At 44.1% G+C, this 26,645-nt stretch overlaps 2 protein-coding genes across 2 annotated transcripts; one reads left to right on the forward strand and one right to left on the reverse strand.

The window, feature by feature from the left end:
* The first annotated feature begins 537 nt into the window (after nucleotides 1-537).
* Nucleotides 538-6,283, forward strand: FCER1A (Fc fragment of IgE receptor Ia). Its single transcript, XM_032845650.1, is given in 5 exon segments — nucleotides 538-703; nucleotides 1,131-1,151; nucleotides 2,190-2,444; nucleotides 4,164-4,421; nucleotides 5,896-6,283. Coding segments are annotated over 5 exon segments (885 nt in total). The 3' UTR covers nucleotides 6,081-6,283.
* Nucleotides 6,284-11,325: 5,042 nt separating this feature from the next.
* On the reverse strand, nucleotides 11,326-15,616 carry LOC116859924 (olfactory receptor 10J3-like). The gene is made up of 2 exons (XM_032845649.1): nucleotides 15,598-15,616; nucleotides 11,326-12,814 (listed from the first exon to the last, which is right to left on the reverse strand). The coding sequence occupies exon 2, from the start codon at nucleotides 12,579-12,581 to the stop codon at nucleotides 11,511-11,513; it is 1,071 nt and encodes a 356-aa protein (XP_032701540.1). The 5' UTR covers nucleotides 12,582-12,814; nucleotides 15,598-15,616; the 3' UTR covers nucleotides 11,326-11,510.
* Nucleotides 15,617-26,645: the final 11,029 nt, after the last annotated feature.

Consider the following 26,645-nt stretch of genomic DNA (forward strand, 5'->3'; position numbering starts at 1 on the left):
TACAGAATTTGTGGTGCTGTCATCTCTGGCATTGTCATCAATACCAAATCCTGGGGGAAGGTGACCAGCTCCGGCCTAGAGCTAAAACACAGAATAATCAAAGTGGTCCTGGGGGTGCTCCGAACTGGTGTAGGTTTAAAGGAGGAAGGGTGGCCATGCCAAAAGATTAGAAATAGCTGAGGAAGGAAATAAATTATAGGATAGACCCAGATCCATATATGTTATGGTCTAACATCCATCGTCCTGAGTTGGGAGCTCCATCAAGACCCAGTGGAAGAGAAGGGGTCTGAGAATGGCCCCAATTTGGCTGCTCCAATAACGGATCTCCAGGGAATAAGATGAAAACATGTAGATCAGTGGGTTGGTGGGCCAGCAGGAAATTAGGTAATAAGAGGGATGGCAGCTCCGGAGAACCACAACTGAATTTCAGCACCCGCTGGCCCGGCACGGGAGGGCACTAGCTGGTGAATGTGAAATTGCCCAATTTGGCACCATTCTGACTATTATTGCCAGAGAAGGCAGACCGAGGCGCAGCTGATGAGTTAACCAGATATGATACAGAAAACATTTCCTTCTCCTTTTTGGCTTCAAGTCTATTTTAAGGCTTCAAGTCTCCAGTCCAATTTGCACTTGGGGGCCGCGGAGGAGATGCCTGTTCCCATGGGAGGCCCTGCCCTGCTGTGGATGGCGTTGCTTCTCTTCTGTAAGTAGACGTTCAGGGACACCACCCCACCCCAGAGGGGCCAAGATGGATCTGGGTGGCAGCTGGGGTAGGAACGTTGACAGTTTTCGTGGTGGCTTGTTCTAGGCTATGTGCAAACCACAGTGCATTTCCTGGGGATTCTGTAAAGGACACAGCTATAGAGCAGGGCAAATTGGGCTGAACAAGACTTAAGGGGGAGCCAACCGCAAAACCTGTCCTTGCCATCTCTCTGACATCTCCCAAAGGGCAAGGGAGGGAGGACAAAGGAAAGAGAAAAGTTCCTTCTCTCTCTGGGTCAGGTTCCTGAGAAGACGCTTGGCCCTTAAAACTCCACAGATGTAGACCTGACCCCTATAACCAGACCCCTGTCCTAGAGTCCCAGAAGGCGGGGTTTGGCCACTAACTTATCTTTTCTGGACTTTTGCAGCTCCACATGGTGTGTCAGCAGGTAAGTGAGTCCCCTGTCCTTGCTCTGTCAGCCCCAACATGGCTGGGCATGGCTCCCCACCTCACTGTTCCCTTCACCCTGTCTCCTCAGCTTTCTAGTGATTAAGCATCTGCTCCTCTCTGTCCAACCCAAGCCCCACTTCCTCGCTGCCTGTCTTCCTTATTTCCCCTGTTTGATGGCTTCAAAAGAACTACCTCATTCCCTTGAGGCACCCACCTCATTGCAGGCAACAACCATGTCTGTGGAACATCTCGACATCTGAGAACTGCCCAGGCACTACCACACAACCTCAGTCAGTCCCTACATCATCATCTTAGTACGGTCGCCATCTTATAGTTGAGGCTTTTGTCCGAGTGAGAGCCTTGCTGGAGGTCTCACAGCTAGCCAAGGGCCAGCTTCTGACACAAGTCCTTTGGGTCCAAGTCTAGCTCTGTTTCTGCACTCTTCCTCCTCACCACCTGCCACTTCCTAGGCTTTGGTTAAATCTGTACCGCATCTCTTTGTTCCTGAAAACCTATTAAGGCTGATTCTCTAAGCGCTTCTCACTTCCTTCCAGAATTGACATGTATTTTTCACTCCATATGCATTCACAGTTAAATAGTCATAAAAATTTAGAACTGGGAGAGACTATGTTTCATCTAGTCCAACACATTTATTCATCCATTATTCACGCATTCATCCACTCAGTAAATATTTAATGAACACATACTATGTACCAGCCACTGTGCTGAGCTAGGGCTGAACAGGACAGACATTGCCTCTGCCTGACCAGAGACTGCAGTCCTCACTGGCTTGTTTGTTTTTTAATACCCCACACTCGCATCCTATCTTTCTCCCTAGGTTGGGAGTTCTCTAGAGCCACAGCACTATTCCCTCCTTCTGTGATCCTAGGAATCAGGACAGTTTCTTATTAGTGGCCATTCAGGGGTAGACAGACCGCTGACTGATGGACTATTGCCATGTATGTACTCTAGAGCCTGGACATTTTTCTCTCCCCAACCCCCTTACATCTCTTTCCACAATTTGATCTCCTCCAAGATATCTCAAAACCTATGGTGTCCTTGAAACCGCCATGGAATAGAATATTGAAATATGACAATGTGACTCTTATATGCTATGAGAACAACTCCCTTGAAGTTAACTCTGCTATGTGGACCCACAACGACAGTCTTCTGGAAAATAAAACTTCACGCTTCACCATTGTGAAAGCCCACCCTCAGGACAGTGGGGAATACAGGTGTCAGGACAAAGAATCCAACATGAGCGATCCTGTGTACCTAGAAGTTTTCTCAGGTAAGTTCCAGCACTATGGAAAAATAGATTCCTCCATGTGAGGAATGGCCGACCCGAAGATGGGGAGAGATCAAGTTATTCCAGGGTTATGCATAGGGGTGGGACTCTAGTCTCTCACTCAAGACCTGCCCATCACTCTTCTTCCTCCACCCTTACTTACTCCAGCCAAGCCTTGCTTCTTTCTATGCTCTGGCTGTCCCCCACCTCCCAGCATTATCCCTTTACTCCACCTCATCTCTCCTCTGCCTGGGGCAGATGTGTATGATACGTGCCAGTGGCGGGTTGGGTGCATGAAGGTTGCAAAGAGCTGAACATCTGAAATAGAATCGAAATGTCTGATTGTGAAATTTGTTCACAATTTCCATGCACCACAACCTGGATATCAGGTTGCACTCTTGGTTTTGAAAGACATCAGGTAGACTCCTCCTGACCTTCATTTTACTGAAGAACAAACCCTACATGTATTTCCACTTTGTGATTCCTCTGCTGCCAACGATCAGCACCACACGCTCAGACTTTATGTGGTTAGTTAGTAAATGCCAGACGGACAAAGGAAGGATTTCACTGAAATGGCGAGGTCATGGATATATTTTGCTTTATTTTTCTAATGCAAATATATTTTAAAGGATAAACACACTTTGTATTTTCCTTTTGAGTGAAAAGTGGTGTGGTAGCATCCGGAGGCAAATCCCAAGTACGAAGTAGAGCAGCGTGCAGTAGCTTACTCATTTCCTCGGACGAGGTTCTGGAAAACTCCAGGGTTGCTCTGAAATAAACTGACTGCACAACCCAGCCAGAATTTAGTTCAAAATTCTCCTCCTTAGTGAGTGTGTTTCAATTCTTTTTTTTTTAAGATTTTATTTATTTTATGACAGAGAGACAGAGAGCACAAGCAGGGGGAGCGGCAGGCAGAGGGAGAGGGAGAAGCAGGCTCCCTGCTGAGCAGAGAGCCCAATGTGAGGCTCAATCCCAGGACCCTGAGATCACGACCTGAGCCAAAAGCAGAGGCTTAACCCACTGAGCCACCCAGGTGCCCCTGAGTGTGTTTCAGTACCTACAATGACATTAGCCAGAGAACCTGACTCTTGTATTATACAGAATCATTGTTAACAAATATTTGCTGAGTAACTACCCACTCTGAGGTAATGGTGTTAGGCATTAGGGATATAATGCAAGGATCAGATATGACCCCTGGCCTCCTGAAGTATGGATCCAGATGAGGAAGAGGACATTAGTGAGTAACTATGCACACATCATTGAAATTGGCAGTCATGTTCTGGGGGAGTTTTGGAGCCAGCTATGATTAATGGTAGAGCTAGGGAGCCTCTAAGAGGCAAGAGGACAAAACAGACCTGCCTCTAGGGGAGGACTCCCTGGACAGGAGAATTTTATTCCTCTTTAGTAACCAGAACTGGCACCGACAGAGCTGAAGGGAGCACTGGCTTTCAGGCTGCCCATGGACAGGCTCTGCAGAAACGTCAGAGTGGTCTGATGGCCCCAGACTCACTTTTCAGGAGGAGAGAGGATTGATCCATATAGAGGACAGATTCTAAGCATTATTTTGTGTTTCCTTTTTTATTGACCTTACGAGCCAAGAAATGGGTTCATGATAAACCATGGTTCCTGCCACATGCTCTGTGAGTGAACACTTTTATGTCGTGTCTCTCCCTGTGTCCATCTATCCATTTTCTCTTACACAACCTAACGAATGGTCTTCAGAGTGGCTGCTCCTTCAAGCCGCTCCCGAGGAGGTGACGGAGGGTGAGTCCTTCCACATCAGGTGCCATAGCTGGAAGAATTTGAAAGTCACCAAGGTGACCTACTACAGGAATGGCAAAGCCCTCAAGTACGGGTATGAAAACTTCGAAATGTCCATCCCCAACACCACAATAATGGATAACGGCAGTTATTACTGCACCGGCTGGATTCAGAGGCAAAATCATACTTCCGACACCATCAACATCATTGTGAAAAAAAGTGAGTTGGTACAGGAAGGGGGGCCCATGGCAGGGGAAGGGAGAGAGAGAGAGACCCTCAGCATGAAACGGCTGAAGTGTCCAGCAGGGGACAGTGGGTGCACCTTGCCGAGTCCGCCAGCCTGCGGGCAGGGGCGAGGCTGTGACACATGCCCAGTCTTGGAGCCCTTATTGGTTTGCTGGCAGCAGTGACACTGGCTCACAATGTGGGGTTTCTATGAAGACTAAATGCAAATATTGGGAAATGGACATGTAGCCTGTTAAACGTTACCCAACCATAACGATCACAATTCCTGGTATGCTCTCAAAGCCCTCTGCTGTTCCTGGGGCGCACAGTTACATTTATCAAACTGAAAGGGAGTCTCCGAATTAAAGGAACGAAGGGTGTGAGGAGCTTGGAGACGCCATGCTGGTGGAGGAGGGTTGGGGAAGGAGACCCACAGCCAGCAGCCTGGGTGCCTGAGTGGGGAGGAGGCAGAGCCTCCTGAGGAGAGCAGGCTGGTGGGCTGCCTCCACCATCAAAGATAAAGATGCTCCTATCTACCTCCAGAGAAGAGATGGAGCCTTTGGAATATCTGCCTTGCAAGGAGGAAATTAGATTTTTTTTTTTTTTGCTTGGAAGATTTGGCTCATTCTAATGCCTAAAAAAGCATGAGACTGGAAGCCAGAATTAAGTTTTAATGCCAATTTTCTGTTAACTAGTCTAAGACCCAAGTGCTATTTAATTGTTGTTGGCCTTCTGATACCCTTATCTGCAAAGTAAAGGATCTGGCCCAAACACCCCATGGGGACCTTTGGACATACTGGTGTCTGCCTCTCACTTCCTGAGATTCTGACTTACTTGGTTTGGAGGACTGGGCATTGGTATTTTTAAAAGCCCTTTCAGGTAACGGTCATGTGCAGCCTGTGCTGAAAGCTATTGGTCTAGGTGACCTCAGGCGGGGAGTGCTCTGGTTATAATATTCTGGGGATCTACGATCTAGGATAATCACAAAAATCAATGCCTTGCAAATAGAATAACAGAGTCACAGGAGAGAGGATTATTTTAAAGAAGCTCTGGTCCAGTGTCTTTGTTTCACCTGACAGGCAGGTGGTAAATGATGAACAATTCAGAAATAAGGGAGTGGCCACCCCACCCAAGCCCTCACTTCTCCTGTCCACTCCCAACTCATATGGGGGCACTGGTACTGTGAGCCCAAATAAAGGGTTCACCTTTCCTATGACCTTCCCCCTCAGACAGACTGGCTAGAAGAGCTGTAGGCAGGGGCTATGAAGGAGATCTCAGGAGTCCCTGGGCTCCAGGAAACATGGACAGAGGTACCTAAATCCATGGGTGTTGCTCTCTGGTCCTAGATGCCATGTCATGCTGGTGCTAGAAGACAAAGCACCATGCTAGGTCCTTTTCTTATGAGGGATGATGTCCTAGGCCTCATTCATCAATTCTTCATATGACTTATGTTTCTTGTTGCATCTAGATTACCTCAACCAGAGTGTTCACCAAAGAAAAACCTCCTGGCTACAATTTCTGATCCCATTGTTGGTGGTGATTCTGTTTGCTGTGGACACAGGACTGTTTATCTTGACCCAGCAGCAGCTGACACTGATCTTGAAGACTCAGAGGACCAGAAAGAGCAAAAAGCCAAACCCTGAAAAGAAATGATGTCCCTGCTTAAGAACCATTAGCAACAGCAACTTCTTTCCAGCATCAGCAATCGCTTCTCCATCATCAAACACAGCTCCCAATGCACACAGGAAGGTCTGCACTCAAGGCTTTACAGAGCTGCTTCATTAAACCAACTCAAACTGATTAAGTGACATGTAATTGTAACTGCTCAATAAATGTCAGTTAAATAAGTTAAAAAATAAGTAGATTCATTTATTAGCATCTGTCAGAGACAAGTACAGCCTGAATAAAGAGGTATGAAACCAGGTAACATGATGCTTCTGAGTATTTGAGGCTTGCTAGTTTCTTTTATTTCTAGAGGCAAAAACCATGACGTTCTAGACTAGAGAAAGACATCTCTAGTCTTTCTCTTAACCACTCTAAATCTGGACTGGGACTACAAAGACATGAGGAGATGCTGGTGAGATTGACCATTTTTATGCTCTCATTTCAACATACCACTCATGAGCTTCTAGCTCCTGCTGGATCTGGGGCAATCTTGATCCCTAGGACTCTGGGGATGGGGCTCAGTCTAAGATTTTCCCTTTGATTGTTTTTCTTCCCAACATCTCCCAAACTTGTATCTTGAATACCGTCTTATAGCAACCGAACTAAGCATCTTGGCGAAACCCCAGCAAATAATTATCACCAAGACTCTCAGCTCTGAAAACAGAAAGATCTCAGGCAAAGACCCAGTCTTCATTCTCCCATCCCCACCTCACCTATGCCCATGGAGACAGTTGGATGGGAGCCTGGGGAAAGGGTTAGGGAAGAGAGGCAACCTATTGTCAGTGCTGACCATGAGTTCACAAGCCAACGAAATCTCAGAGTATCCATAGCTTCACTATGTTTTAGAACAATTACTAACATAAAGAGGAAGTGAATCTAGGGGGAAATTTGTAAATACCCATGAGACTGAGAAGTCCTATTTTTTTCCAAAGGGGTTTTTGGACCACAAAGCAGAGAGAAATAGTGGAGCTTTTTTTTTTTTTTCCCTTTCTTAATATAGGTATCTGGTATGTATCTCCTTAACATTCTACTCACTCCCACCCCAACCATTTCAGAGAGGTAAGAAATGACCAGATTCCCAGTGAAAAGCTGTGTCACTCGACTTCACAGACTTCATGCCTGGTGAGCAGAGAAAAGATTTTTCTTGCAACAAGAGGCCAGGAAAAGTCCCCACAGAAGGCTCCTTGGTGGTGTTCTGGACACTTCCCCTGACTTTAAGGGAAGATGGGAGATCCATGAGACCTCGAGACCATGGTCTTGCCGCCACCTTCACTAACAACATTTTGCTTCACAGCGTCCTAGACACGGCATCATACACATCAGACCAGAGAGCAAGTGACTTACTCCTTTGTTGGGTCTGAGCCCAAATGATCCAGAGTGAAGAGTTAAGAGGTATTTAACATGGATAGAAAGTCTAAGCTTGGGGCACCTGGGTGGCTCCATGGGTTAAGCCTCTGTCTTCAGCTCAGGTCATGGTCTCAGGGTCCTGGGATCGAGCCCCACATCAGGCTCTCTGCTCAGCAAGGAGCCTGCTTCACTCTCTCTCTCTCTCTGCCTGCTGCTCTGCCTACTTGTGACCTCTCTCTCTGTGTGTCAAATAAATATATAAATAAGATCTTTTAAAAAAGAAAGAAAGAAAAAAAGAAAGCCCAGACTTGATCAGCTTGAGCTACAACTTCTGAGGGGTTTTCTAGGTTCTGGAGTATCACAGTTCGCCTCCACTGCCCCTTTCTCCTCATCCAAGCTTGCAAGGGCTCTGCAGAGAGCACGAACCTGGATTTTCAGGCCACTGTGAACTAGCTGTGTGACTGGAGAAAGTCACTTGCCAGTGTCTGAGATTCCATTTCTTTGTGAAAAAGAGGGTTTTGGACTAGGCGGACTCTAAGCTTCCTTGAACCCAGACGTCCTATCCTCGGTGGAGCCTACTTTCCATACGGTGACCACACAGGCTCACAGGCTCAGAATGCATCCCCAAGAAGCTCTGGTGTGAATTCTCCTTTCGTCCTCCACATATCGCCTTTGCCGTGCTCTTCCGTGATCTGAATCTCAGGTTTGTGGGAGACTTCTCTCTACCATTCATTTCTTCCTGTTTTCTTCCTTTCCATACATCACTTGTTCATATGGAATGTGGAACAGAATCGGGGCTTAAAAATTTTGTGGAGCTCTAAAATATGACATTTAAAAAGATGTGTTTTCATTTTTATATATATAGAATACCTTGTCTATGCCAGAGAGGGAGTACGTATGTCATACCGGTGATTGAAGTAGAGATAACCCACCCCCGCGTCACTCTTGGGCCTCCTCTGCTGCCCCGTCTCTCACCACATTGGTCTGGTCCAGCTCACAGGGCAAATTTTCTCTTCCACAGCTGCTGTTCCAAAATGGCTGCCACAAAATCATCGTGAATTCCCAATAATAGAGACTATATTCTTTTGAAAATCAACTCAGTTAACTCCCTACTTGTGGCCAGGGAAAGACAAATTCCCTTGGTCACCTTGAACTCAGACAAAAGATCCACCTTGTCAGTATGTCGGGGAATTGAGTGCTTAGAGAAAGGCTTTGCTCTTTCTTTCTTCTCATGAAACGGGAAGTGGGACAATAGGGTCATCTCCCCAACCCCAGAGATGGGAGCTTTATGTTGAGAATTCCAGAGACACCTGCCAGGCTGGGTCGCTAGATAACCTCACAGAGTGGTCCTGTCTTCCTGCCTTAAGTTGTCTGCCCAGCTCTGGACAGTTCCTCACCGAGCTCAAGTTGCTTCATCAACGCCCAGAGCAATCCAGTTCCCACCCCAAACCTTTACCTACGACGGTGCCCAGGATCGCTATCAAGTTAGTTTGTGCACATCACTTGTAGCACTCACACTCTTTCCCTTCCTGAAAATTGGAATAACACATCCTCACATTTAGCCTTTCCTGTATTTGAAATTTTAAAAATATCACCAAGAGTGGTCAGCAATCTCCCTGCAAGGTAATTGAATGGAAATCCAGGGCTGCAATGCAACTGAAAATTGCTTGCAGAAAAAACTCTGAAGATAAAGGAATGACTTCTTGTGGATTTTGAGAGAAGTTCCAACTGTTTTTTTCCCCCTCAGATTCCAAGAGGATAATACTGTACTACTATACCAACTAAATTGAGCCCCAGAAAATATACTTCAATTAATAGGGTGATCTTTTTTAAAAATTTAAATATAGGAGCCACTGGCCTTCAGCCCTCACTAGAATATATCAGGGTGAAAAATCTTGGTCCTCTGCTTGCCAAGTGGAGTTCTAGAAATGGGATCCTAAAACTCTGCAGATTAGGATCCTCAGAAACAGACTCTAAGATTGAAATGTGACAGGTTTCTCAGGGAGTGCCCTCAGTACCAACACCTGTGTGAGAGGGAAGGCAGTGGACCCCCACAGAGGAGAAGCTGAAGTGTGACTTCGTCACAGCAAACCTCACACCGTCTCACAGACAAGAGCCCTGGAGCTGGGACGGCCCCTTGTAATCCTCTTAGAAGGAGGTCCGGGGGCCAGTCTTTACAGCCTGAGGTAGGCAAGTCTTTGGAGGCAGGGTGCCCTGGGGAGATGTGTGACTCTGGAGAAAGTACCTGTTCAGCGAGAACAATTTCCAAAGAGCCACTCGACTGACTGCTGCTGGCCCAACACCCTCCCGGCAGCCTGCGGGAGTGAATGCGTGGGTCCCGAAGGTGTGTCATCTGGGGAGGGTTGCACGGCACCCACTGAGTACAGCTGTGCTAGAAGAGAGTGAGGCCCCTGGACATCAGACTCTACCTCATGGCTTTTTATCTGGATAAAGAAGAATCACTAAGCCCAGAAATGTTTATAATTTCGACTATTCTCACAGCAATGCACGGGTTATTTCTAGAAATCCGGACATGAAAGCAAAGGTATCTTGGCCTCGGGTTACCTTCACATGCTCATGTTTTTGAAAAGTCAGCCATATTAACTGGGTTCAGAGAATTTGTTAATTTCCACTACCTTGTCCCATCCCCCGCAACGGGCAGACCTCAGGACACTCTCACAAGTGCTATCTTGCCTCTGCAGGGTCACCCCGTGGGGTCAACTGAGTTGCGGGGACATGGGAGCTGTGTCTGGAACTGAGAGTACGTATGCTCATTCCTCAGTGCAGAGGCCAGAGTAGAGCCGAAGATGAGGGAAAAAGGACCCACCAGAGCACACGTGTTCACCTTCTGTGACGCTCAGACAGGAATGCTGTTTTAAAGTCCATTTTTAAGTTGGGAGTATCTCAGAAGAAACTTCGGAAGATTAACCTCTGCAGAGTTAGGAGCTTACCAGAAAGTTTTTTATTTAAGTCAAGCTTCAGACTTCTGCTCATTAATAAGTGTTTTCAGGAGTTGTAGTTAAAGTGCTTACACTTCTAACACCCTATCAAACAGTTTAGGTCTACTCTGTGAAAGAACTATGCTTTTCTTGGCTCCTTCCAACCTCTGTGCTTCTTACTCCTGGGTTGAAAAGATGGAAGGTGTTGAACTTTTCAACATGTCCCCTTTACATCTGGTGTTTTCTCACCTAGCCATCTTCTGGCTGTGGACAACCCGCTTCGGTGCTCTCGGGAGCTGATGACTTTGTGCTTCCCCCACATGTGCATCCCGCATTCCCAGGAATGGCCAGGTAGGGCAGTTCCACCACTCGGAACGGCCTCCACCACTTCAGCCTCCTGAAGATTGCTCAGGCTGTTCTGAGATATCAGTATTAGTAAAAACAGATTACAAGAAAGTCCTCAATGTTCACAGAAAAGAATACACATAGGTCTCCTCACTTGTTAAAAAGTTTGCACAAACTACTCCTACATCCCCACCAACAGTGAAAATCTTTCGGAGGTGGCTTCCAAATATTTTGTTCATGGGCTTTCTAGACGGGGCTGATTTTATGTCTCGATGGAGTTGTGTATCTGTGCGCACTCATGTGTGATAGGACACAGGTGGAAGTGACCTAGGCAGGTAAATCGTTCCCCTCTAGTCTTGAGCATTTGCCAAGCCATTTTTTTAAAAGGTTTATTCATTTATTTATTTTTCAGAGAGAGAGAGAGAATGAGTGTGGGGAGGGGTAAGGGGTAAAGGGAGAGGGCCAGGCAGACTCCTGCTGAGTGCAGAGCTGGATGTGGGACTCAATCCCAGGACTCTGGGATCATGACCTGAGCTGAAGGCAGAGGCTTAACAAACTGAGCCATGCAGGCGCCCCAACGATCTATCTATCTGTGTCAGGCCACTTTTTATCCTCTCTGAAGAAGGGTATAGGAAACCATGACAAACTCAAACGGAAGCCCACAGTTTTGGTCCTCTTACTTTAGTCTGTTCTTCTTGATCTCATACTTAAAAGCATTATTGAAACAGCATTAAAATCAACATACATTTCCAAAATCAAATGAAAGGTTTTTAACAATCTTGTCTTGCTACGAGGAAAGGGGCCTCCGCCCCATAGCTCTGTGCAGAGCATCCTTGACCTCCTTGTTCCTCAGGCTGTACACAACAGGGTTCAACAGGGGAGTGATGACCGTGTAGGTCACAGAGATGAGTCTGCCCTGCCCCAGGGAACTCTGGGACTTGGGCTTGAGGTATATGATGGAGGCGCAGCCATAGTGGACCATAACCACCGTGAGGTGGGAGGCGCAGGTGGCGAAGGCCTTCTTTCGGCCCTCGGCTGAAGCGATCTTGAGGATGGCGGAGATGATGAGGACGTAGGAGATGAAGACCAGGCCCATGGGTAGAACCAGGACACAGATGCTGACAACAAAGTTGATGATCTCGTTGACAGTGGTGTCCGTGCAGGCCAGCTTCAGCAGGGGCCTCACGTCACAGAAGAAGTGAGAAATGACAAAGGCGTCACAGAAGGGCAGACCAAACACAGATGTTACCTGAACAATGGCCATGCCCAGACCAATTCCCAGTGATCCGGATGCTAACTGGACACAGACCTCTTTACTCATGATGACCGAGTACCGTAGGGGGTTGCAGATGGCCACGTAGCGGTCGTAGCCCATGGCCGTGAGCAGGAAACAGTTGTTGATGCCGAAGGTGAGATAGAAGAAGAGTTGAATGGCACATTCTTGGACAGCAATGGGCTGTTGGGGGCTCAGGAGGCCAGAAAGCATACGGGGAATGATGGCCACAGTGTAGCAGGTCTCAGAGAGGGATAGCATGCTCAGGAAGAAGTACATGGGGGTGTGGAGGTGACGGTCCAGGCGAATAATAGTCACGATGACAACATTGCCAGAGAGAGTCAGCAGGTACAGAGTTAGAAAGACAACAAAGAACACAAGCCTGTGATGCCACCCAAAGCTGGAGAACCCTTCCAAGAGGAACTGGGTCACAGCAGTGGAGTTTGGCATTGACACTGAGAGAGGTCTAGGTCTGAGCAAAGGAGAGGTGTGATGAGCCAACCACAAAAGAGAGTAGGCTAACCCAAGGCCTTCAGTAAAAAGTGTGTCCATCAGCTGAGCAATGCCGTGGACTTCAAGAGTCATCAGTATCTGCTGCTGTCATCACCTTTGCCCACCCTCTTCTTCGGCTCTACAGAAGTGTTACCCCAGGACCCTGAGACTGATGGCAGAGAGAGATCTGGGAGGAACAGTAGAGACAGAGTAAAGGAAAGATGAGTAGAAGTAATTATCCAGACACTGGCGAGGTGAGTCCAGGTCAAGGAAGAAGCTCAGCACTGCAGTTCCTCCTCAAATGCTCTTGAATTAGCTGGGAAGGTCTGGTGCAGAATAGTAAGTAGAGTGGAAGATAGAAGAGAGCTGAGGCTGACAGCCTTCTGACACTGGTCAGAGTGCACTGTCACCGCCCAGTGCTCCATCCCCAGCCTGCAAGGATTTCTGCTCCCCCAGAACCCTACCTATGTCCTAGGCTTCACTTCCCTAAGCCCTGAACCAAAAAATCCCCAGTGATCAAGAAAGACTAGAAATGGGAGCATTTCAATAAAAAGTTCCTCCTGAAAACCCCACACCAAGTATCCTCCAGAGCCATGGACAATGGTTTGATAAGGCCCGGCAGGTATGCAGCTAAACTCCTTGAATTCGAGCAGAAAACAGAATGGAACAAATCCAAGGATGTCCCTTCAAGTAGGGAATGGGTTTTCCTAGTGTGAGAGCAAAGAGAAATTCACCTAATTGGAGAAGACCAGGTCTACTTTTTCCTTCAACTTTGCACATTCCAAGTTGAGATAGGAATAGAAAGGAACTCTTCTCATGTGAGCTCAGAATTGGAGACTACAGTGGCAGGTTTAGCCTTGCCCTTTAAACCCATATCTACTCCTGGTAGAACATACCATGCTTAACCGTCATCTCCAACCAGATAGCTAAGAATCATCCTTTTCCATCCAGAAAACATCCTGAAATTCTGTCATCTCTGTCCTCTCCTCCCTGTGCTTTCCACCAACACCTAACTTCTGAGCACACACAATCATTCTCTGCAGGGTCTGCAATGGTCTCCCAGTCAAGCTCTGTCATTGCAGTGACCTTGGTCCAAGTCCAAGCCTGCCTCCTGAATGTTGTCATAACATTCTTTAAAAAAAAAAAAAAAAGAAAGAAGTCTGCTAATGGGATTCACCTGAAGAATACGAAAACGCAAACTCAAAAAGATTTACGCACCCTTATGTGTACAGCAGCATTATTTACAATGGCCCAATTATGCCAGCAGCCCCAGGGTCCATCAGTAGATGAACAGATAAAGATGAGGCATAGACACACAATGGAACATTACTCATCCACAAAGGAGGATGGAAGCCTGCCATCTGCAAGAACGTGGACGGACCAGAGGGTCTAATGCTCAGCGAAGTAAGTCAGAGAAAGACAAATGCCATCCCATCTCACTTACGCAAAGGACTTAAGAAACGAATACAACAAAGAAAAAGAAAGAGAAAACCCCAAACCGACTCTTTATTATAGAGAACAAACTGATGGTTACCAGAGGGGAGGTGGCTTGGGAAGGGGTAAACGGGCGAAGGAGATTAACTGTATAATTATGGTGATGAGCCCGGAGTAGTGTATGGGAGTGCTGAATCCTCTATATCACACACCTGGAATTAACGCAATGCTGTATGTTAACTCCACTGGAATGAAGATAAAAATTTTAAAAATCTGATTATGGGGCTTGCCTGCATAAATTCCTTCAGTAGCCACCTGAAATTTGAAGCATGATATTTAAAATCATTTGTAAATTGATTATAGTAATACCTCTTTGGAGTCACTGTATTAGAGGGTTAATGTACTTGAAGAGTTTGACACAACACTGGGTATGGGGAGGGGAGTTCAGCCCAGACTCGAAGGATTTTTAAACAAGCCTTTGATCACATCCAGCCTTGATTTATAATTTTCATCATTTCCCTTCCAATTGCTTATATGGACTTTTTTATGTGCTTTAAAAATCTTTCTTGAAGGGCAGTGGCCAGATCTGTGTATTGTTCTACATACTATCCCAGCAGAGGTATGGGTCTGGTAGAACAAGATTTTTAGTTTTGCTTTTAATCCAACTCTTAAAGATGCCCAACATTTTCTTAGATCACAGTAGCCCATCCAGTTGATACATCTAGGAAAAATCTGTAGTGACATCCAGATCGCGTATGCATGTTATAATGGATAGTTTGGAACCCATCGCTCAAAACCACTGTTTTCATTATACTTGCGCACTTACATTGAAATTCATCCAGATTATTCTTGTAACTTAAATTCACTTTCCTGGCAAAAGATTTTACTCGTGCCTATAGCCTAGAATATTTCTTTTCCTTTCCTCCTCCAGACCGTTAGTCAGCTCTAAATTAGCAGCACCTGAAACAGCTCTATCCCAGCACTGTTATGTGGGTAGACTCAGCAGAACAACCAGTAAAGTCACACAGAGTGGGACGGGGGAGATGAGAAACACGGGCACGAGCAGGCTTACTCATCCAGGGTGTAAGAAATGGAGATGAAGGAGGAGAGAGACTAAAAGGGAGGGAGGGTACAGACGGACAGCAACCTCAAAATTCAGACCATATCTTCGGCATTGAGATTATTACTGTTTCTTCCTTTCAAATAAATGATCAAAAAAAGTGAAACAAGGCCTGTCCCCGACCCAATCTTGGATGAATATACTACTCACATTTTTTTCTCCAGGGAAAACTTACTTATCTCATTGATCTCTGATTTTTTTTTTCTACATCTACTGTGAATAATAAAATTTTGCTTCAAATCCAAACAAAACCTCTTCTCCCGGAGTTCACTGAGTTGAGTACATCATGAACTGTGAGTGCCGCGCTGGTATCAGGAACACAAAGAAACCAAGCAACAGTCCTTGCCCTCACGGAGCTTGGACGCAGTTGAAGGTCCCTCAAGTCTTACGTCCCTCCTCCCTCCATTAGCTCACATACACACACATCCAATGTGATAAACATCACAAGGCTCGGTATGAGAGATCCTCTTCCCCCTTCTGAAGACCATCGTTGGCACGGACGACTCCACTACAGTCGACAGGCTCCATCCCAGCACATAAGGAAGTGAAACTCACCAGCAGTCGTCTCCTCGCTCTTCGAAGAGTCACTGCCCTCCACGTGGGAAATCTGCCAGCAATCACAGATACTTTTTTTTTAAACTAATAGTTATGACGCATTTCCCAGTTTTTGTCAATACCTTTCCTGCAATTATTTAAAATCCATCAGTTACCTGAGTTTAGATCACTGTAAAATATTGCTATCCTACTAAAAGCCTACACGTTTTCTTATCTGAGGGTTGCTGACATCTTACTAAGCCGAGCTGTGGTTTACAAGAACTCCTCCTTCACTGGCTAATCTTGAGATAACACCCAGATTGTGATACCAAAACGAAACTAGAAAGGAAGGAAACAATGCATCACCCCATCTTCTAGCGCCTGAGCCTGCAAGTGAGGGGCAGAACAAGTCCCATTAAACTCCTCTAGACTCTCACAGCCTCCTCTGACACAAGCTCCTCTTTGGGTCACAAAGCAGTAACTCCAGCTTGAGCTTTCTTAACAAGGTGCAGCTTCCTTGTCCCAGAATCCTGGGTCTCCACCCCCCACAACAGCACCAAGTCCTCCCAAGTGACCCATAGCAGAGGGCACAATCCAAACAGCACAGTGTCTAGAGACCTCATTACTCAGGAAGCTCATTTCCTAATCCTGGGATTAATGTTTTGAGAGAGAGAGTTGGCTTGGCTCTTAGGAAAAATCTCTGGGGTGAAAAGGCTGATTTCAAAATGTATTAGTTCGGGCCATGGTCCTGCTAAGTTATGTGTCATACTTCTCTGGTGCCGAAGGAGAGAAGCTTAAGACCTTATGGAAATGACTCTTTACATATGGTGCAAGGGAAGCGGCAACAGTCAGGCAGGATGTAAGCGTGGACCCCTGCGGCCGGGTGCACAGAGGGCTGAGCCTTCAACTAGCCTGCTTCAAGCCAGTTGAAAGTCCCCGGGTCCCATCAGCAATCCAGTCTCTGACTTCTGTTGTAAGAACTTAAAACTTTTAAAAGAGGTTTTATTTAAATCCCAGCGAGTGAATGCACAGTGTTAACATGAGTTTCAGGTGCACAATACAGTGATTCAACACTTCCTACAATACCTGGTGCTCATCCTAAGTGCATGCCTTCCTCCCCGTCCCGTTTCACCCCCCCGCCCACGACCATCAGTTTGTCTCTATGGTTAAGAATCTGTTTCTTGGTGAGCCTCTCTCTTTTTACCCCCTTTGCTTGTTGGTTTTCTTTCTTAAATTCCACAGATCAGTGAAATCGTATGGTGTTTCTCTTTCTCACTTTTATACCTTTTTTTTTAAATTGAAGTATAGTTCACATGTGATGCTACACTAGCTTCAGGTGTGCTATGTAACGGTGCGCTATGCTGTGCTCACCACGAGGGCAGCCACCATCTGTCAGCATGCAACACCAGTACAAGATCACGGACTGTGTCCTCTCTACTGTAGCTCTCCTCTCCGTGACTTACTCTACTCTTAACCACTCTGTCTCGTCTCTCCTCCGATCGCCTCACACCTCGCATCATTCTGAAGCCCCTGGCCAGGCCATCTTCCAGAGAACACATCCATCTAATTCCCCGCAGCCCAGACAAATGTAGCTTTGAGCTAGGTGAAAGTTGGCACTCAGCTACCACATATTTTAAACTCTTTCGTCATATTCACTGCATTGATCCTACATTCCTATAACTCACCTTTGGAGACTCTCATTCACCTCCTCTCGTGGGGTACTTACAGCTCTTACTAACCAAAGTAATTGCTAGCATTTCTGATACACACTTCTTATGCTAGGTACTAAACTATGCAGTGTACATGTTAATTCACTGAAGACTAACGATAAATCTATGGGGTGGCATTACCATATGCATCTTCGGAAGAGAAAACAGGCACAGAGATGTTATGGAGCTTTCTCTAGGACACAGAGCTGACAAAGGAGAAACCACGACTTAAGCTGGAAATCCGGCTTCAGAAGAAATCCTAGCACAAGTCTGGACACAGAATTAGTTCTCCATAACCGTTGGTTGGATGGAATGTAACTGAAATTGTGCTCAGTGGTGGTACTGCCGGGGACATGGAGCCAGGGAGGCAGCGTGGAGATGGTGGAAAAGCAGCAGACCAGTGTTTGTTTACCACGTCCAGTGGCCACATCTGCCACTAATCTGGTTGGCATTTGGATGGATACATCTCTTCTCTGGTCCTCCTCCTTCTGTGAGTGAGGATGTCACGAAGTGACAATGGTGAGAACAGGTGAGGACAGGGATGCCGCGCCAGATGCTGCCTTCCCTCTGCGTCCTTCCCGCGGCTCCGAATAATGCACGGGTACATGATGCCGTAGACGTGTACTGAGTATCAATCACTATCCGCGTTTCACAAATGAAGACTCTCAGGTTAAACAAGAGAAGTGCAGTGAGTGGGGCTTTCCAGGGTTCGCCCACCCCGGCTCCTCTTCACACGCGAGGACAATCAAAAGGACGGAATTCTCGCTCTTCCGTCTCTGCAGTGGTGTTAGAATGACTCTAAGAGGTGGCGTAGCTTCCACATCAGTGAATGATTGAGGAGCCAAGACTCCATGAAGAAAGCACATGTAGAAATGTTAGCCTAACACCCATGGTTTGCAGCTTCTTCAAGGAACTGCCATTTCTTGTTTACGGGCTTTGATCAAAGCACTGAAACAAGATGAGCAGAGGCTCTGACTTTAGGGCTACCCTCTAGGTGAGAGGGTAGAGTGGAAATGAACCCTCACAACGACTGAAACCAGCTTCAATCTCACTCAACCCCTACTTACCAATCGCTCTCCCCGCTAGTCTAAGTATCTGCTAGGAAGTAAAACAGAAGATCATACAATGCAGAGACTCAGCTTAGCTTTACAACTTTTTCACATGGAGCACTAAGCAAACCACGGAGCCCACCACTGGTTTTCTCATAGCCTACAAGCTGTTATGATGGCCTTTACATTTTTGTAATGATTTTAAAAAGTTTAAAAAGGAAACCATTTTGTCACATGAAAATTGTATGAAATTCAAATTTCAGTCACCATAATCAAAGGCATTTTTTTTCTTTTTTTTAACCATGGCCTCACTCATCCACTTATGTACTACCTCTGGCTGCTTCTGGGCTACCATTCAATGGCAGCATTTAATAGATGCGACAAAGACATTTGGCCCACAAATCCTGAATTATTTACTATCTGGCCCCCTTCAGGAAAAGTTTGAGGACTTCTGGTGTAAAGTGTCCAGGATGCAATAAAAATGCATGAACCATACCAGGACAAAACACCAAAGGGCTAAGAATCAAGAAGGGAGAAAAAAACCACTCAACAGAAATAGACTCATAAAAAAGTCACTGTGTTAAAGTTATAGATACAACTCTGAGATAAACAGATTGTGGGAGACATGTCCTAAGGCGACCCACCATCAGTTACATCCACGGATAATCCTCTGCTCGGGAGCATGGGCAGAGCTGTGACTTGCCCCTCTGCAACAGAGTACAGCACAGGTGAAGGGATGTCACTCCCATGCTCACATTACATCCTATAAAAATCTGTCTTAGCAGACAGGAGCAAGAGACCCTCTCTTGCGGACTCTAGAGAAGTAAGCTGCCAAGTTTTAGGAGGACTTCCAGGAGGTCATGTGGCACTGGAGGAAGACAGCAAACTCAGCAGACAGCCAGTGAGAAAACACAGACTACATCCTAGAACCACAAGGAATCAAACTGCCAACAACCACATGAGGTTGGAAAAGAATACCAAGGTCCAGAAGAGAATACGGCCCAGCTAACACTTTGATTTCCAGTTTGTGAGACACTGAGTAGAGGACCCAGTCAAACTATCACCAGAACACCTGACCTGTGGGAACCATGATATGATACACGTGGGTTGTTTTAAGCTATTTCATTCGTGCCTATTTGAGAAATAATGAGAAAATGAATGTAAGTATGTCACATGTAAAAAATCGTGATGTGTTGTGAAGCAATAAAAAACTAATTTTTATTGTGTTGAAGAAAATAGGTGACAGATTGTAGGACCACACAGAGAACTGGAAAATACTTTTTTTAATAAAGTGAAAACATCCGAAATTTAAAAATATAATAACTGAAACTAAGAACTTAATAGACTAGTTGAAGAAGCACACTAGAAAAAAAGTAGAGATAAAAATCAGTGAATGAGAAGTCTGTCAGTAGAAGATACCCAAGCTGGAGCACAGAGAGGGGGAACATGCAGTGTATATCAAAGAGGGAAAGAACCAAACAGAACCCCAGAAAAGGTCCAGCATGGGTGTCACTGGAGTCTCAGGTGGACAGGAAAGATAGAATGTGTCAGAAGCAAGAGATGAAGAAACGGCCACAAGCTTTCCAAACCTGAGGAAAGCATCACATACAGATTCACCCTGAACTGCATGTAAGATATCTACACACACCTCCCCACCCCAACAAAATCGGTGTAGACAGGTTGTGTAAGATGGCTGAAAGATAAAGATTAAAAGAAAAAGCCTTAGAAGGAACTAGAAGGAAAAAAATACATTATTTTCAAGGAGTAACAGTAAGACTATGAACTGGCTTCTTAACAGCAATAATGAGAAACAAGTCAATGGGATGCCATCTTCAAAGTGCTGAAAGGGAGTGAGTGCCACATGAGAAGTCTGCACTCCAGGGAAATGCCCTCCATGGAGGAAAAACAAGCAAAACAAAAACAGCTTCAGAAATGGAAAAAAATGAGGGACTTCCTCATCAGCAGACTTCCATTAAAGAAATGCAGAGTTCTTCAGATAGAAGGAAAATCCAGCCCAGATGCAAACCAAATGAAAAACAACCAAAATAAATTTTAAAATAACAGAGAAGATAAGTGTCTGGGCAATTATCAATTAATACGATGCTTAATATTATCCATAAAATTCATGTCTTATGGATATCTAAATATTGTAGAGTTAAACCATACAATAACATTAGAATGGGGGTAAATCAAATACAGGTTCCACAAAATCTTTGCTCGGTCCTTGAAATATAATCTCCAAAATAACCATTAAAATGATATAGAAGTGACAAACAAAAGGAAAAGGAATAATAAAAACACTTGATTGACTTATTTCACTTAGCATAACCTCCTCCAGTCCTATCCATGGTGAATAACATAATAAAAAAATGGAAATAAACATAAATAAATAAAAAATAGAAACACTTGGTTATTCTAAAATAAGATAAAAAGATAGAAATGTACATAAAAATAGGTAAAAGTAGAAAACAAATCCTGACATGGTATATTTAAACCCAAAGATATCAGTAGTTTCATGTATATAATGAAATGGAAATTTCATTACATGTAAAATTATGAGTTATAAATTTCACTGTATATAATAAAATGTAAATTTCATTAAATGTATAATAATCCAATTAGTAGACAAAATTGTCACACTGGACAGGAAAACAAAATTTTGTTTACAACAGACATACCTTAATTATCAGCATACAGAAAAGTTAAATATAAAAGAATGGGGAAAATATCACGTAAACACTAATCGAAAGAAAGTTACTGTTTTATGTAAATATCAGAAAAGAAGATTTCACATTTTAAGAATCTGATGCTGATTTTGAGACCTGGTGGAGCTTGGAGAGGGTGCCACACGTATGCTAGAAGACTAGGTATTCTGCTCCTTCTATGTGTAGTTTTCCATAAATGTCAGGTCAAGTTGGCTGACAGGGTTGTTCAGGTTCTCTTCATCCTTACGGATTCTCTGTCCAGTTATTCTATAAATTACTAAAATCGAATTGTTGAACTCCCCAACTGTACCTGCTGCACTATTTCTCCTTTCAAGTCTGTTCTTTTTGCTTCACAGATTTTGGGGCTCTGTTCTCAGGTGCATATACATTTATGATTTAGATCTCCCTAACATACTGACTCTTTTATCAGAAACATATATATTTCTTTGTCTCTTGTAATGTTCCTTGTCTGAAAGTCTATTCTGTCCGATACTAACACAGCCATTCCTGCTCTCCTATGGTTAGTTCGCATGGTGTTTCCACTTACAACCTTTACTTTCAAAGTACGTGTCTCAGATTCTAAAGCTACGTCCCATGAACAGATGACCAGCTATATCTTGCTGTTCAAAATCCGACAGTCTTTCCCTTTTGACCTAAGGATTCCATGCATTCACTTCTAATGTAGTTAAGGCTGTGAACGGATTAATGCTTTTCCTTTCACTCGTCGTTTCCCGATTTTCATGTCCTTTTCATTTTTCTGTTCTGCTTTTACTGCCTTCTTTTCTGTGAAACAACTTGTTTGTTGTACCATATTGATTCTTCTGTTGATCTTAAAACTAGATTTTTTTAAATGTTTGTTCTATGCATATTTAAATTATCACAATGTAGTTCAGGTTAATACAGAGTTGATTTCAATGAAATACAGCAATATGGAAATATGGCTCCATTTCCCCCTCTCTTACTCCTTTGCACTATTATTGTTGTATAACATCTTTATTTTTTATAAATCCAATTTATAAATCCATACAGTATTATAACAATATAACTGTTTTTAAATAATGTATTTTAAAAAAGAAATTACTACAGGAAGAAAATAAAAAGGCAGATGTAAAACCTACATATACACACTCCTCTATGATGACTTATTATGTTACAGAAGTAGCGTTTCTGGTTTTCTTCTCTCTTTCCTATGGAAACAAGTTCTTGTCAACTGTCATGTCCTTTCACTCTAAAGAACTTCTAGTATTTCTTGGATGGTAGGTCTGCTAACAGCAAATTCTCTCAGTCTTTGTCTATCTAGATACACTTTAATTTTCCCCTCATTTTTTAAGAATGTTGTTGCTAGATAGATTTTTCTGTTGTTGTTAAAGTTTTTCTCTTGGCAATTTGAATGCCTTGGCACTACCCTCTGGTCTCAGTTGTGTTTCCTGTTAGACGTCACCTATCAATCAGTTTCTTCTCTGTACATGGTGAGTCACTTTTCCTTGGTTATCGAGATTTTTTTCTCTGCATTTGGCTTTCTGCAGCTTGATGTCTTACATACGGCTCTCTCTGCATTTACCCAACTCGGGATTTGTTGAGTTTCTTGAAGCTGTTAATGTTTTTCATCAAGTTTGGGAAGTTTTCAACCATTATTTATTTAAATACTTTTTCTGCCTCATTTTCGGGGAATCCCATTACACCTTTGTTGGAGTGTTTACTTTGTCCTATGGGTCTGTGAGAGTACTTTGTTTTCAATCTTTTGTTGTTGTTCTTCAAACTGGATGATTTTAATTTTTTAGTTTTTTATTTTTTTAACATTTTTTGTTCAAGTAGTCTCCACACCCAGTGTGGGGCTCAATCTAGTACCCTGAAATCAAGACCTGAGCTGAAACCAAAAGTCAGATGCTTAACCGACTGAACCACCCAGGCGCCCCAAGACTAGATGGTTTCTATTATTGATTTTCGGGCTCCCTGGTTCTTTCTTCTGCCATCTCACTTCTACTGTTCTTAGTATTTCAGTTATAGTTTTCAACTCTAGAACTTGCATTCCCTTCTTTTCTATGGCCTCTATTTGAGGTTCCCTATTTGTGTGATCACTGCCATTCTCTATATATAATTTTTTTGAACACAGTTTCCTTTGATTCTTTGACTATATTTATAAAATCTGCTCATCATGACTCTGCTGTAATGGGCCCATTCAGAACTTACTTCTATTGACTACTTTTTCCGCTGAATTTGGGTCACATTTTTCTGTTTCTTTACACAACTTGTGATATTTGGTTGGTAACTGAGTATATCATAGCAACTCTGAAAAATTTATATTTTTAAATGTCAATCCTTGTTCTTTTCCATTTTCAGTTATTCTTTTCAACTCGAGTGCAGAGACTGCTGTGTATGGATGCTGATGTCTGCTCCGTTTCTCGATTACATTTATCTTTGCAGCATGGCTTCCCAGGGGTTTCCCTGTGAATACATAGCTTAGTGTTATCCAATGATTTGCTCACAGATTGTATGTAAACACCTAGAACCACACTGTTTACCCTCTGCTGATTCACCTGTGGGCAGGATGCTGGATGCATTCAGATTTCCATCCAGTTCTCAGGTCTCCCTTGGGCATCCATCATTCCTCTGAAGCTAGAGATGTAGAACTTATTCAGCCTTTCTGTAACTCTCTTATTTCCAGGATCTCTCAGTTAAATTTATGGCTTATTTGTTCCTTGCTCAGAACCAAGACCACAATATCAGAGTAGGAGAGCTGTGGGTTTTTCTCCCCAGATGAGTCTGCATTAAGCCATAAAAGCTACAGGTTTTCCCCAACCTCCAGTGCACATTATAGACTGAGCTTTCTGACCCCACGCTGCTGGGTTTTCCTGCCAACCCCAAGCAGATAAGACGATAGTTCCTACCTCTACCTCTGTGCTGAAAGAGAGGTGGCAGGGGTGGGGTGGGGGACACTGGTGGGAACAACCCAAAGCAAAAATAGCACATACTCTTGCATTTTTACCGAAAGCTCAAGCAATGTTTGGAACATTAATGTTTCTTAATGTGTTATCTGCCTTTGGTTAATTTCCAGTGCTCTTAAATCATTGCTTATATGATTCCGTTTTCTTTTTCTTTTTTTTTTCAGAACAGAGTTGTTGGCCTAACTTGCCAACAGTGCTACAAGTTCTGTCAGCCTCACATTCTCTCACTGCCTCCTGACCCATAACTAGTGGTAGATTCCAGATTCATAACATTGAGAACCAGAGAAATCTGTGCAGGGATTTACTCTACATATGTTAGAGGAGAAAGAAACATAATGTTCAGACAGTCAGCATGTATTGATGTGTGCCCTTAACTAGAGATTTTGTACACAATGTATCCTCTCAAGAAGATAGGAGTAGCTCTTACAGTTCTCTCAGTTGCTGAACTAAAATATGGACTTGAGAGCAAAACCCTAATAGTGTCTGGTTCCTGCAGCCTGTGGTAGAAGTCAAGAGATATTACTAGTGGAAGTTTCCCTGATTTCAACAGGGAGAATGGGGCCCCTTGAGTCAAAGGTCAAGTAGTATCACAAATCTATCAGACGTAAAGACTATGTATGGGTACGGAAAGTGGTAACGTAGTAACAGGAACTGCTTGCTTACAGAGCTCCTTGGTGTATCTAACTGATTATGGTGTTCCCAAGCCTGAAACAGAAGGGAAACTATGTAATAGTAATCTACATGATATAGATCTATATAATAGTAACAATATGATAGCCATATAACATTTATAATATAAATTGTATCTATACTAGTAACAATACATTTTAGAATCTCTATAATAGTATCAATACATTTTAAAATTATCTAGGGCTGGCGAACAGAGCCCTGACCTGAATTCTGTGAACGGGCTCCAGTCTGAGAATTAGGTGAGAGACGGTGATTCTCCATTATAAAAAATTAAATCAGGATTCTATCAGGCCCCGAGAGGAGGATCACGGCACAATACCCTTGGAACCATACATTCTTTCTCTAGGTAGACATTGTTCTGAGAAATACCTCCTGAGTCACTCTGAGTCTTGGAAAAGGCAGGTTACTTGACCACATACCCTCAGATGCCTGTTATGAGCTGGTCTTACTTGTCCCAGCGAGCGGGTGGTCCCGGGACCTGGTCCCAGGTCCCGCCATGTTTGCACGGGACAACCGCGGCTGCCTCCTCACGTGGTTCCAGACTTGCTCTTCTCCAGTTCATTTTCTACTTCTCCACCAGACACTTTGAAATCCACATCTGAGTGTGCTATTCACTTCCTTAAAAGCTCTGCTAGCTGCACATCATCCTATAAGCTTGAAGTGCTACAAGACCCCCCTGCTCACATCCTCTAGCGCCTTCTGAATTCATCTCTCCCTCAAGCTCTCTGGCACAATTTGGCTTTGTTTCAGTTCTTAGAGGGAATTACTATCAATAATCTATCTAGTCCCTCATTCATGGTTTTTTTCTGTATTAAATTATCTTCCCTAACTTCACCTGGTTGACCCTCATTCATCTAGAGACTCCAGCTCAAAATCATTGCTCAGAGAATTGCTCATTTGGACTACCAAAACTTGACCCCTTTATTATGAAACATGAAACCCTGTTTATTTTTGTTTTGTAATAATTTACTGGTAAGATTATATGTTTGAAACCTGCCTGGTGTGGACCTTGTACACTACACAAGGATGCCTAATCAAGGTGGAGAGTGAAATAATGGCAGCCCACCGTCCACTTGACAAGTCACACACCCTTGGTATAGAGCTCCCTCTGTCCATATGAAGGGATGCTCTTTTCTTAGCCACAAAAATGCATTGCCTCCTCACCAAGAGGTGCACACACAGGCTGCACCTGCCCAGAAGAGGCTCCTTTTACTAATCTGCAGAAAGACACCCAATGGATTAGCGAGTGATAGATCTACAGGCTTCCCTCCTTGATGAGCTCCATGAAAGCAAATACCATGACTGTTCTTGGCATACTTGTACTGCCAATACTTAGCATAGTGCCTGCAACATAAGTAGATTTGCATTAATTTTTGTTACTTCAATAAATTAAGGCAGGATCCTCAGACATAGAATAATAGGCATGTATTTTATTTTGCAGGTTTCCTTAGATTTTTGACAAAACTTATTTGTTTCTACAATGCAAACACTTCTTGTGAACCAGTAAACAAAGGTAGAGTTTTGTTGTATTAATTGCCCAAGATCCTAATCAGGCCCCTGGGACGGAGTCTCAAGCTCTTTCTCTGCTGCCCCTGTGCCCAGGAATGGTCCTCAAGGGGAAGTCCCCGGAGTCCTGCATCCGACGGATTCGTAATCAGTCTGTGAACAGGGTTTTAAGAGGCTTGGAGGATGTGCTAAAGCCAGACGAATCAATGCTCCAGGCCTTGAGTGGGTCAACACACCTGAGCTTCCTTTAGACCCTCAGGAAACGCTGCACTCCTAGGCCTGGGGTTCAATATCTCCCTCACAGGCCTCGTGAAGATTCCCATTTTGAGTTCTTTTTTTTTTTTTTTAAAGTCCAGATGTATCTGCAAGTAAAAGAATTTCTCTCATGTCCTTTGCCAGCTTTGCAAGAAGTAAGTGGTTGTTAGTACAAAAAAAAAAAAAAAAAAGAGAGAGAGAAGAATTGAT

The sequence above is a fragment of the Lontra canadensis genome, unplaced genomic scaffold, assembly GCF_010015895.1.
Source record: "Lontra canadensis isolate GAN:19392208 unplaced genomic scaffold, GSC_riverotter_1.0 scaffold168, whole genome shotgun sequence".
Classification (NCBI taxonomy): Eukaryota; Metazoa; Chordata; class Mammalia; order Carnivora; family Mustelidae; genus Lontra; species Lontra canadensis.

Excerpts from the sequence above, each read along its gene's own strand:
- LOC116859924 (XM_032845649.1), bottom strand. The coding sequence starts at position 12,581 with ATGACTCTTGAAGTCCACGGCATTGCTCAGCTGATGGACACACTTTTT.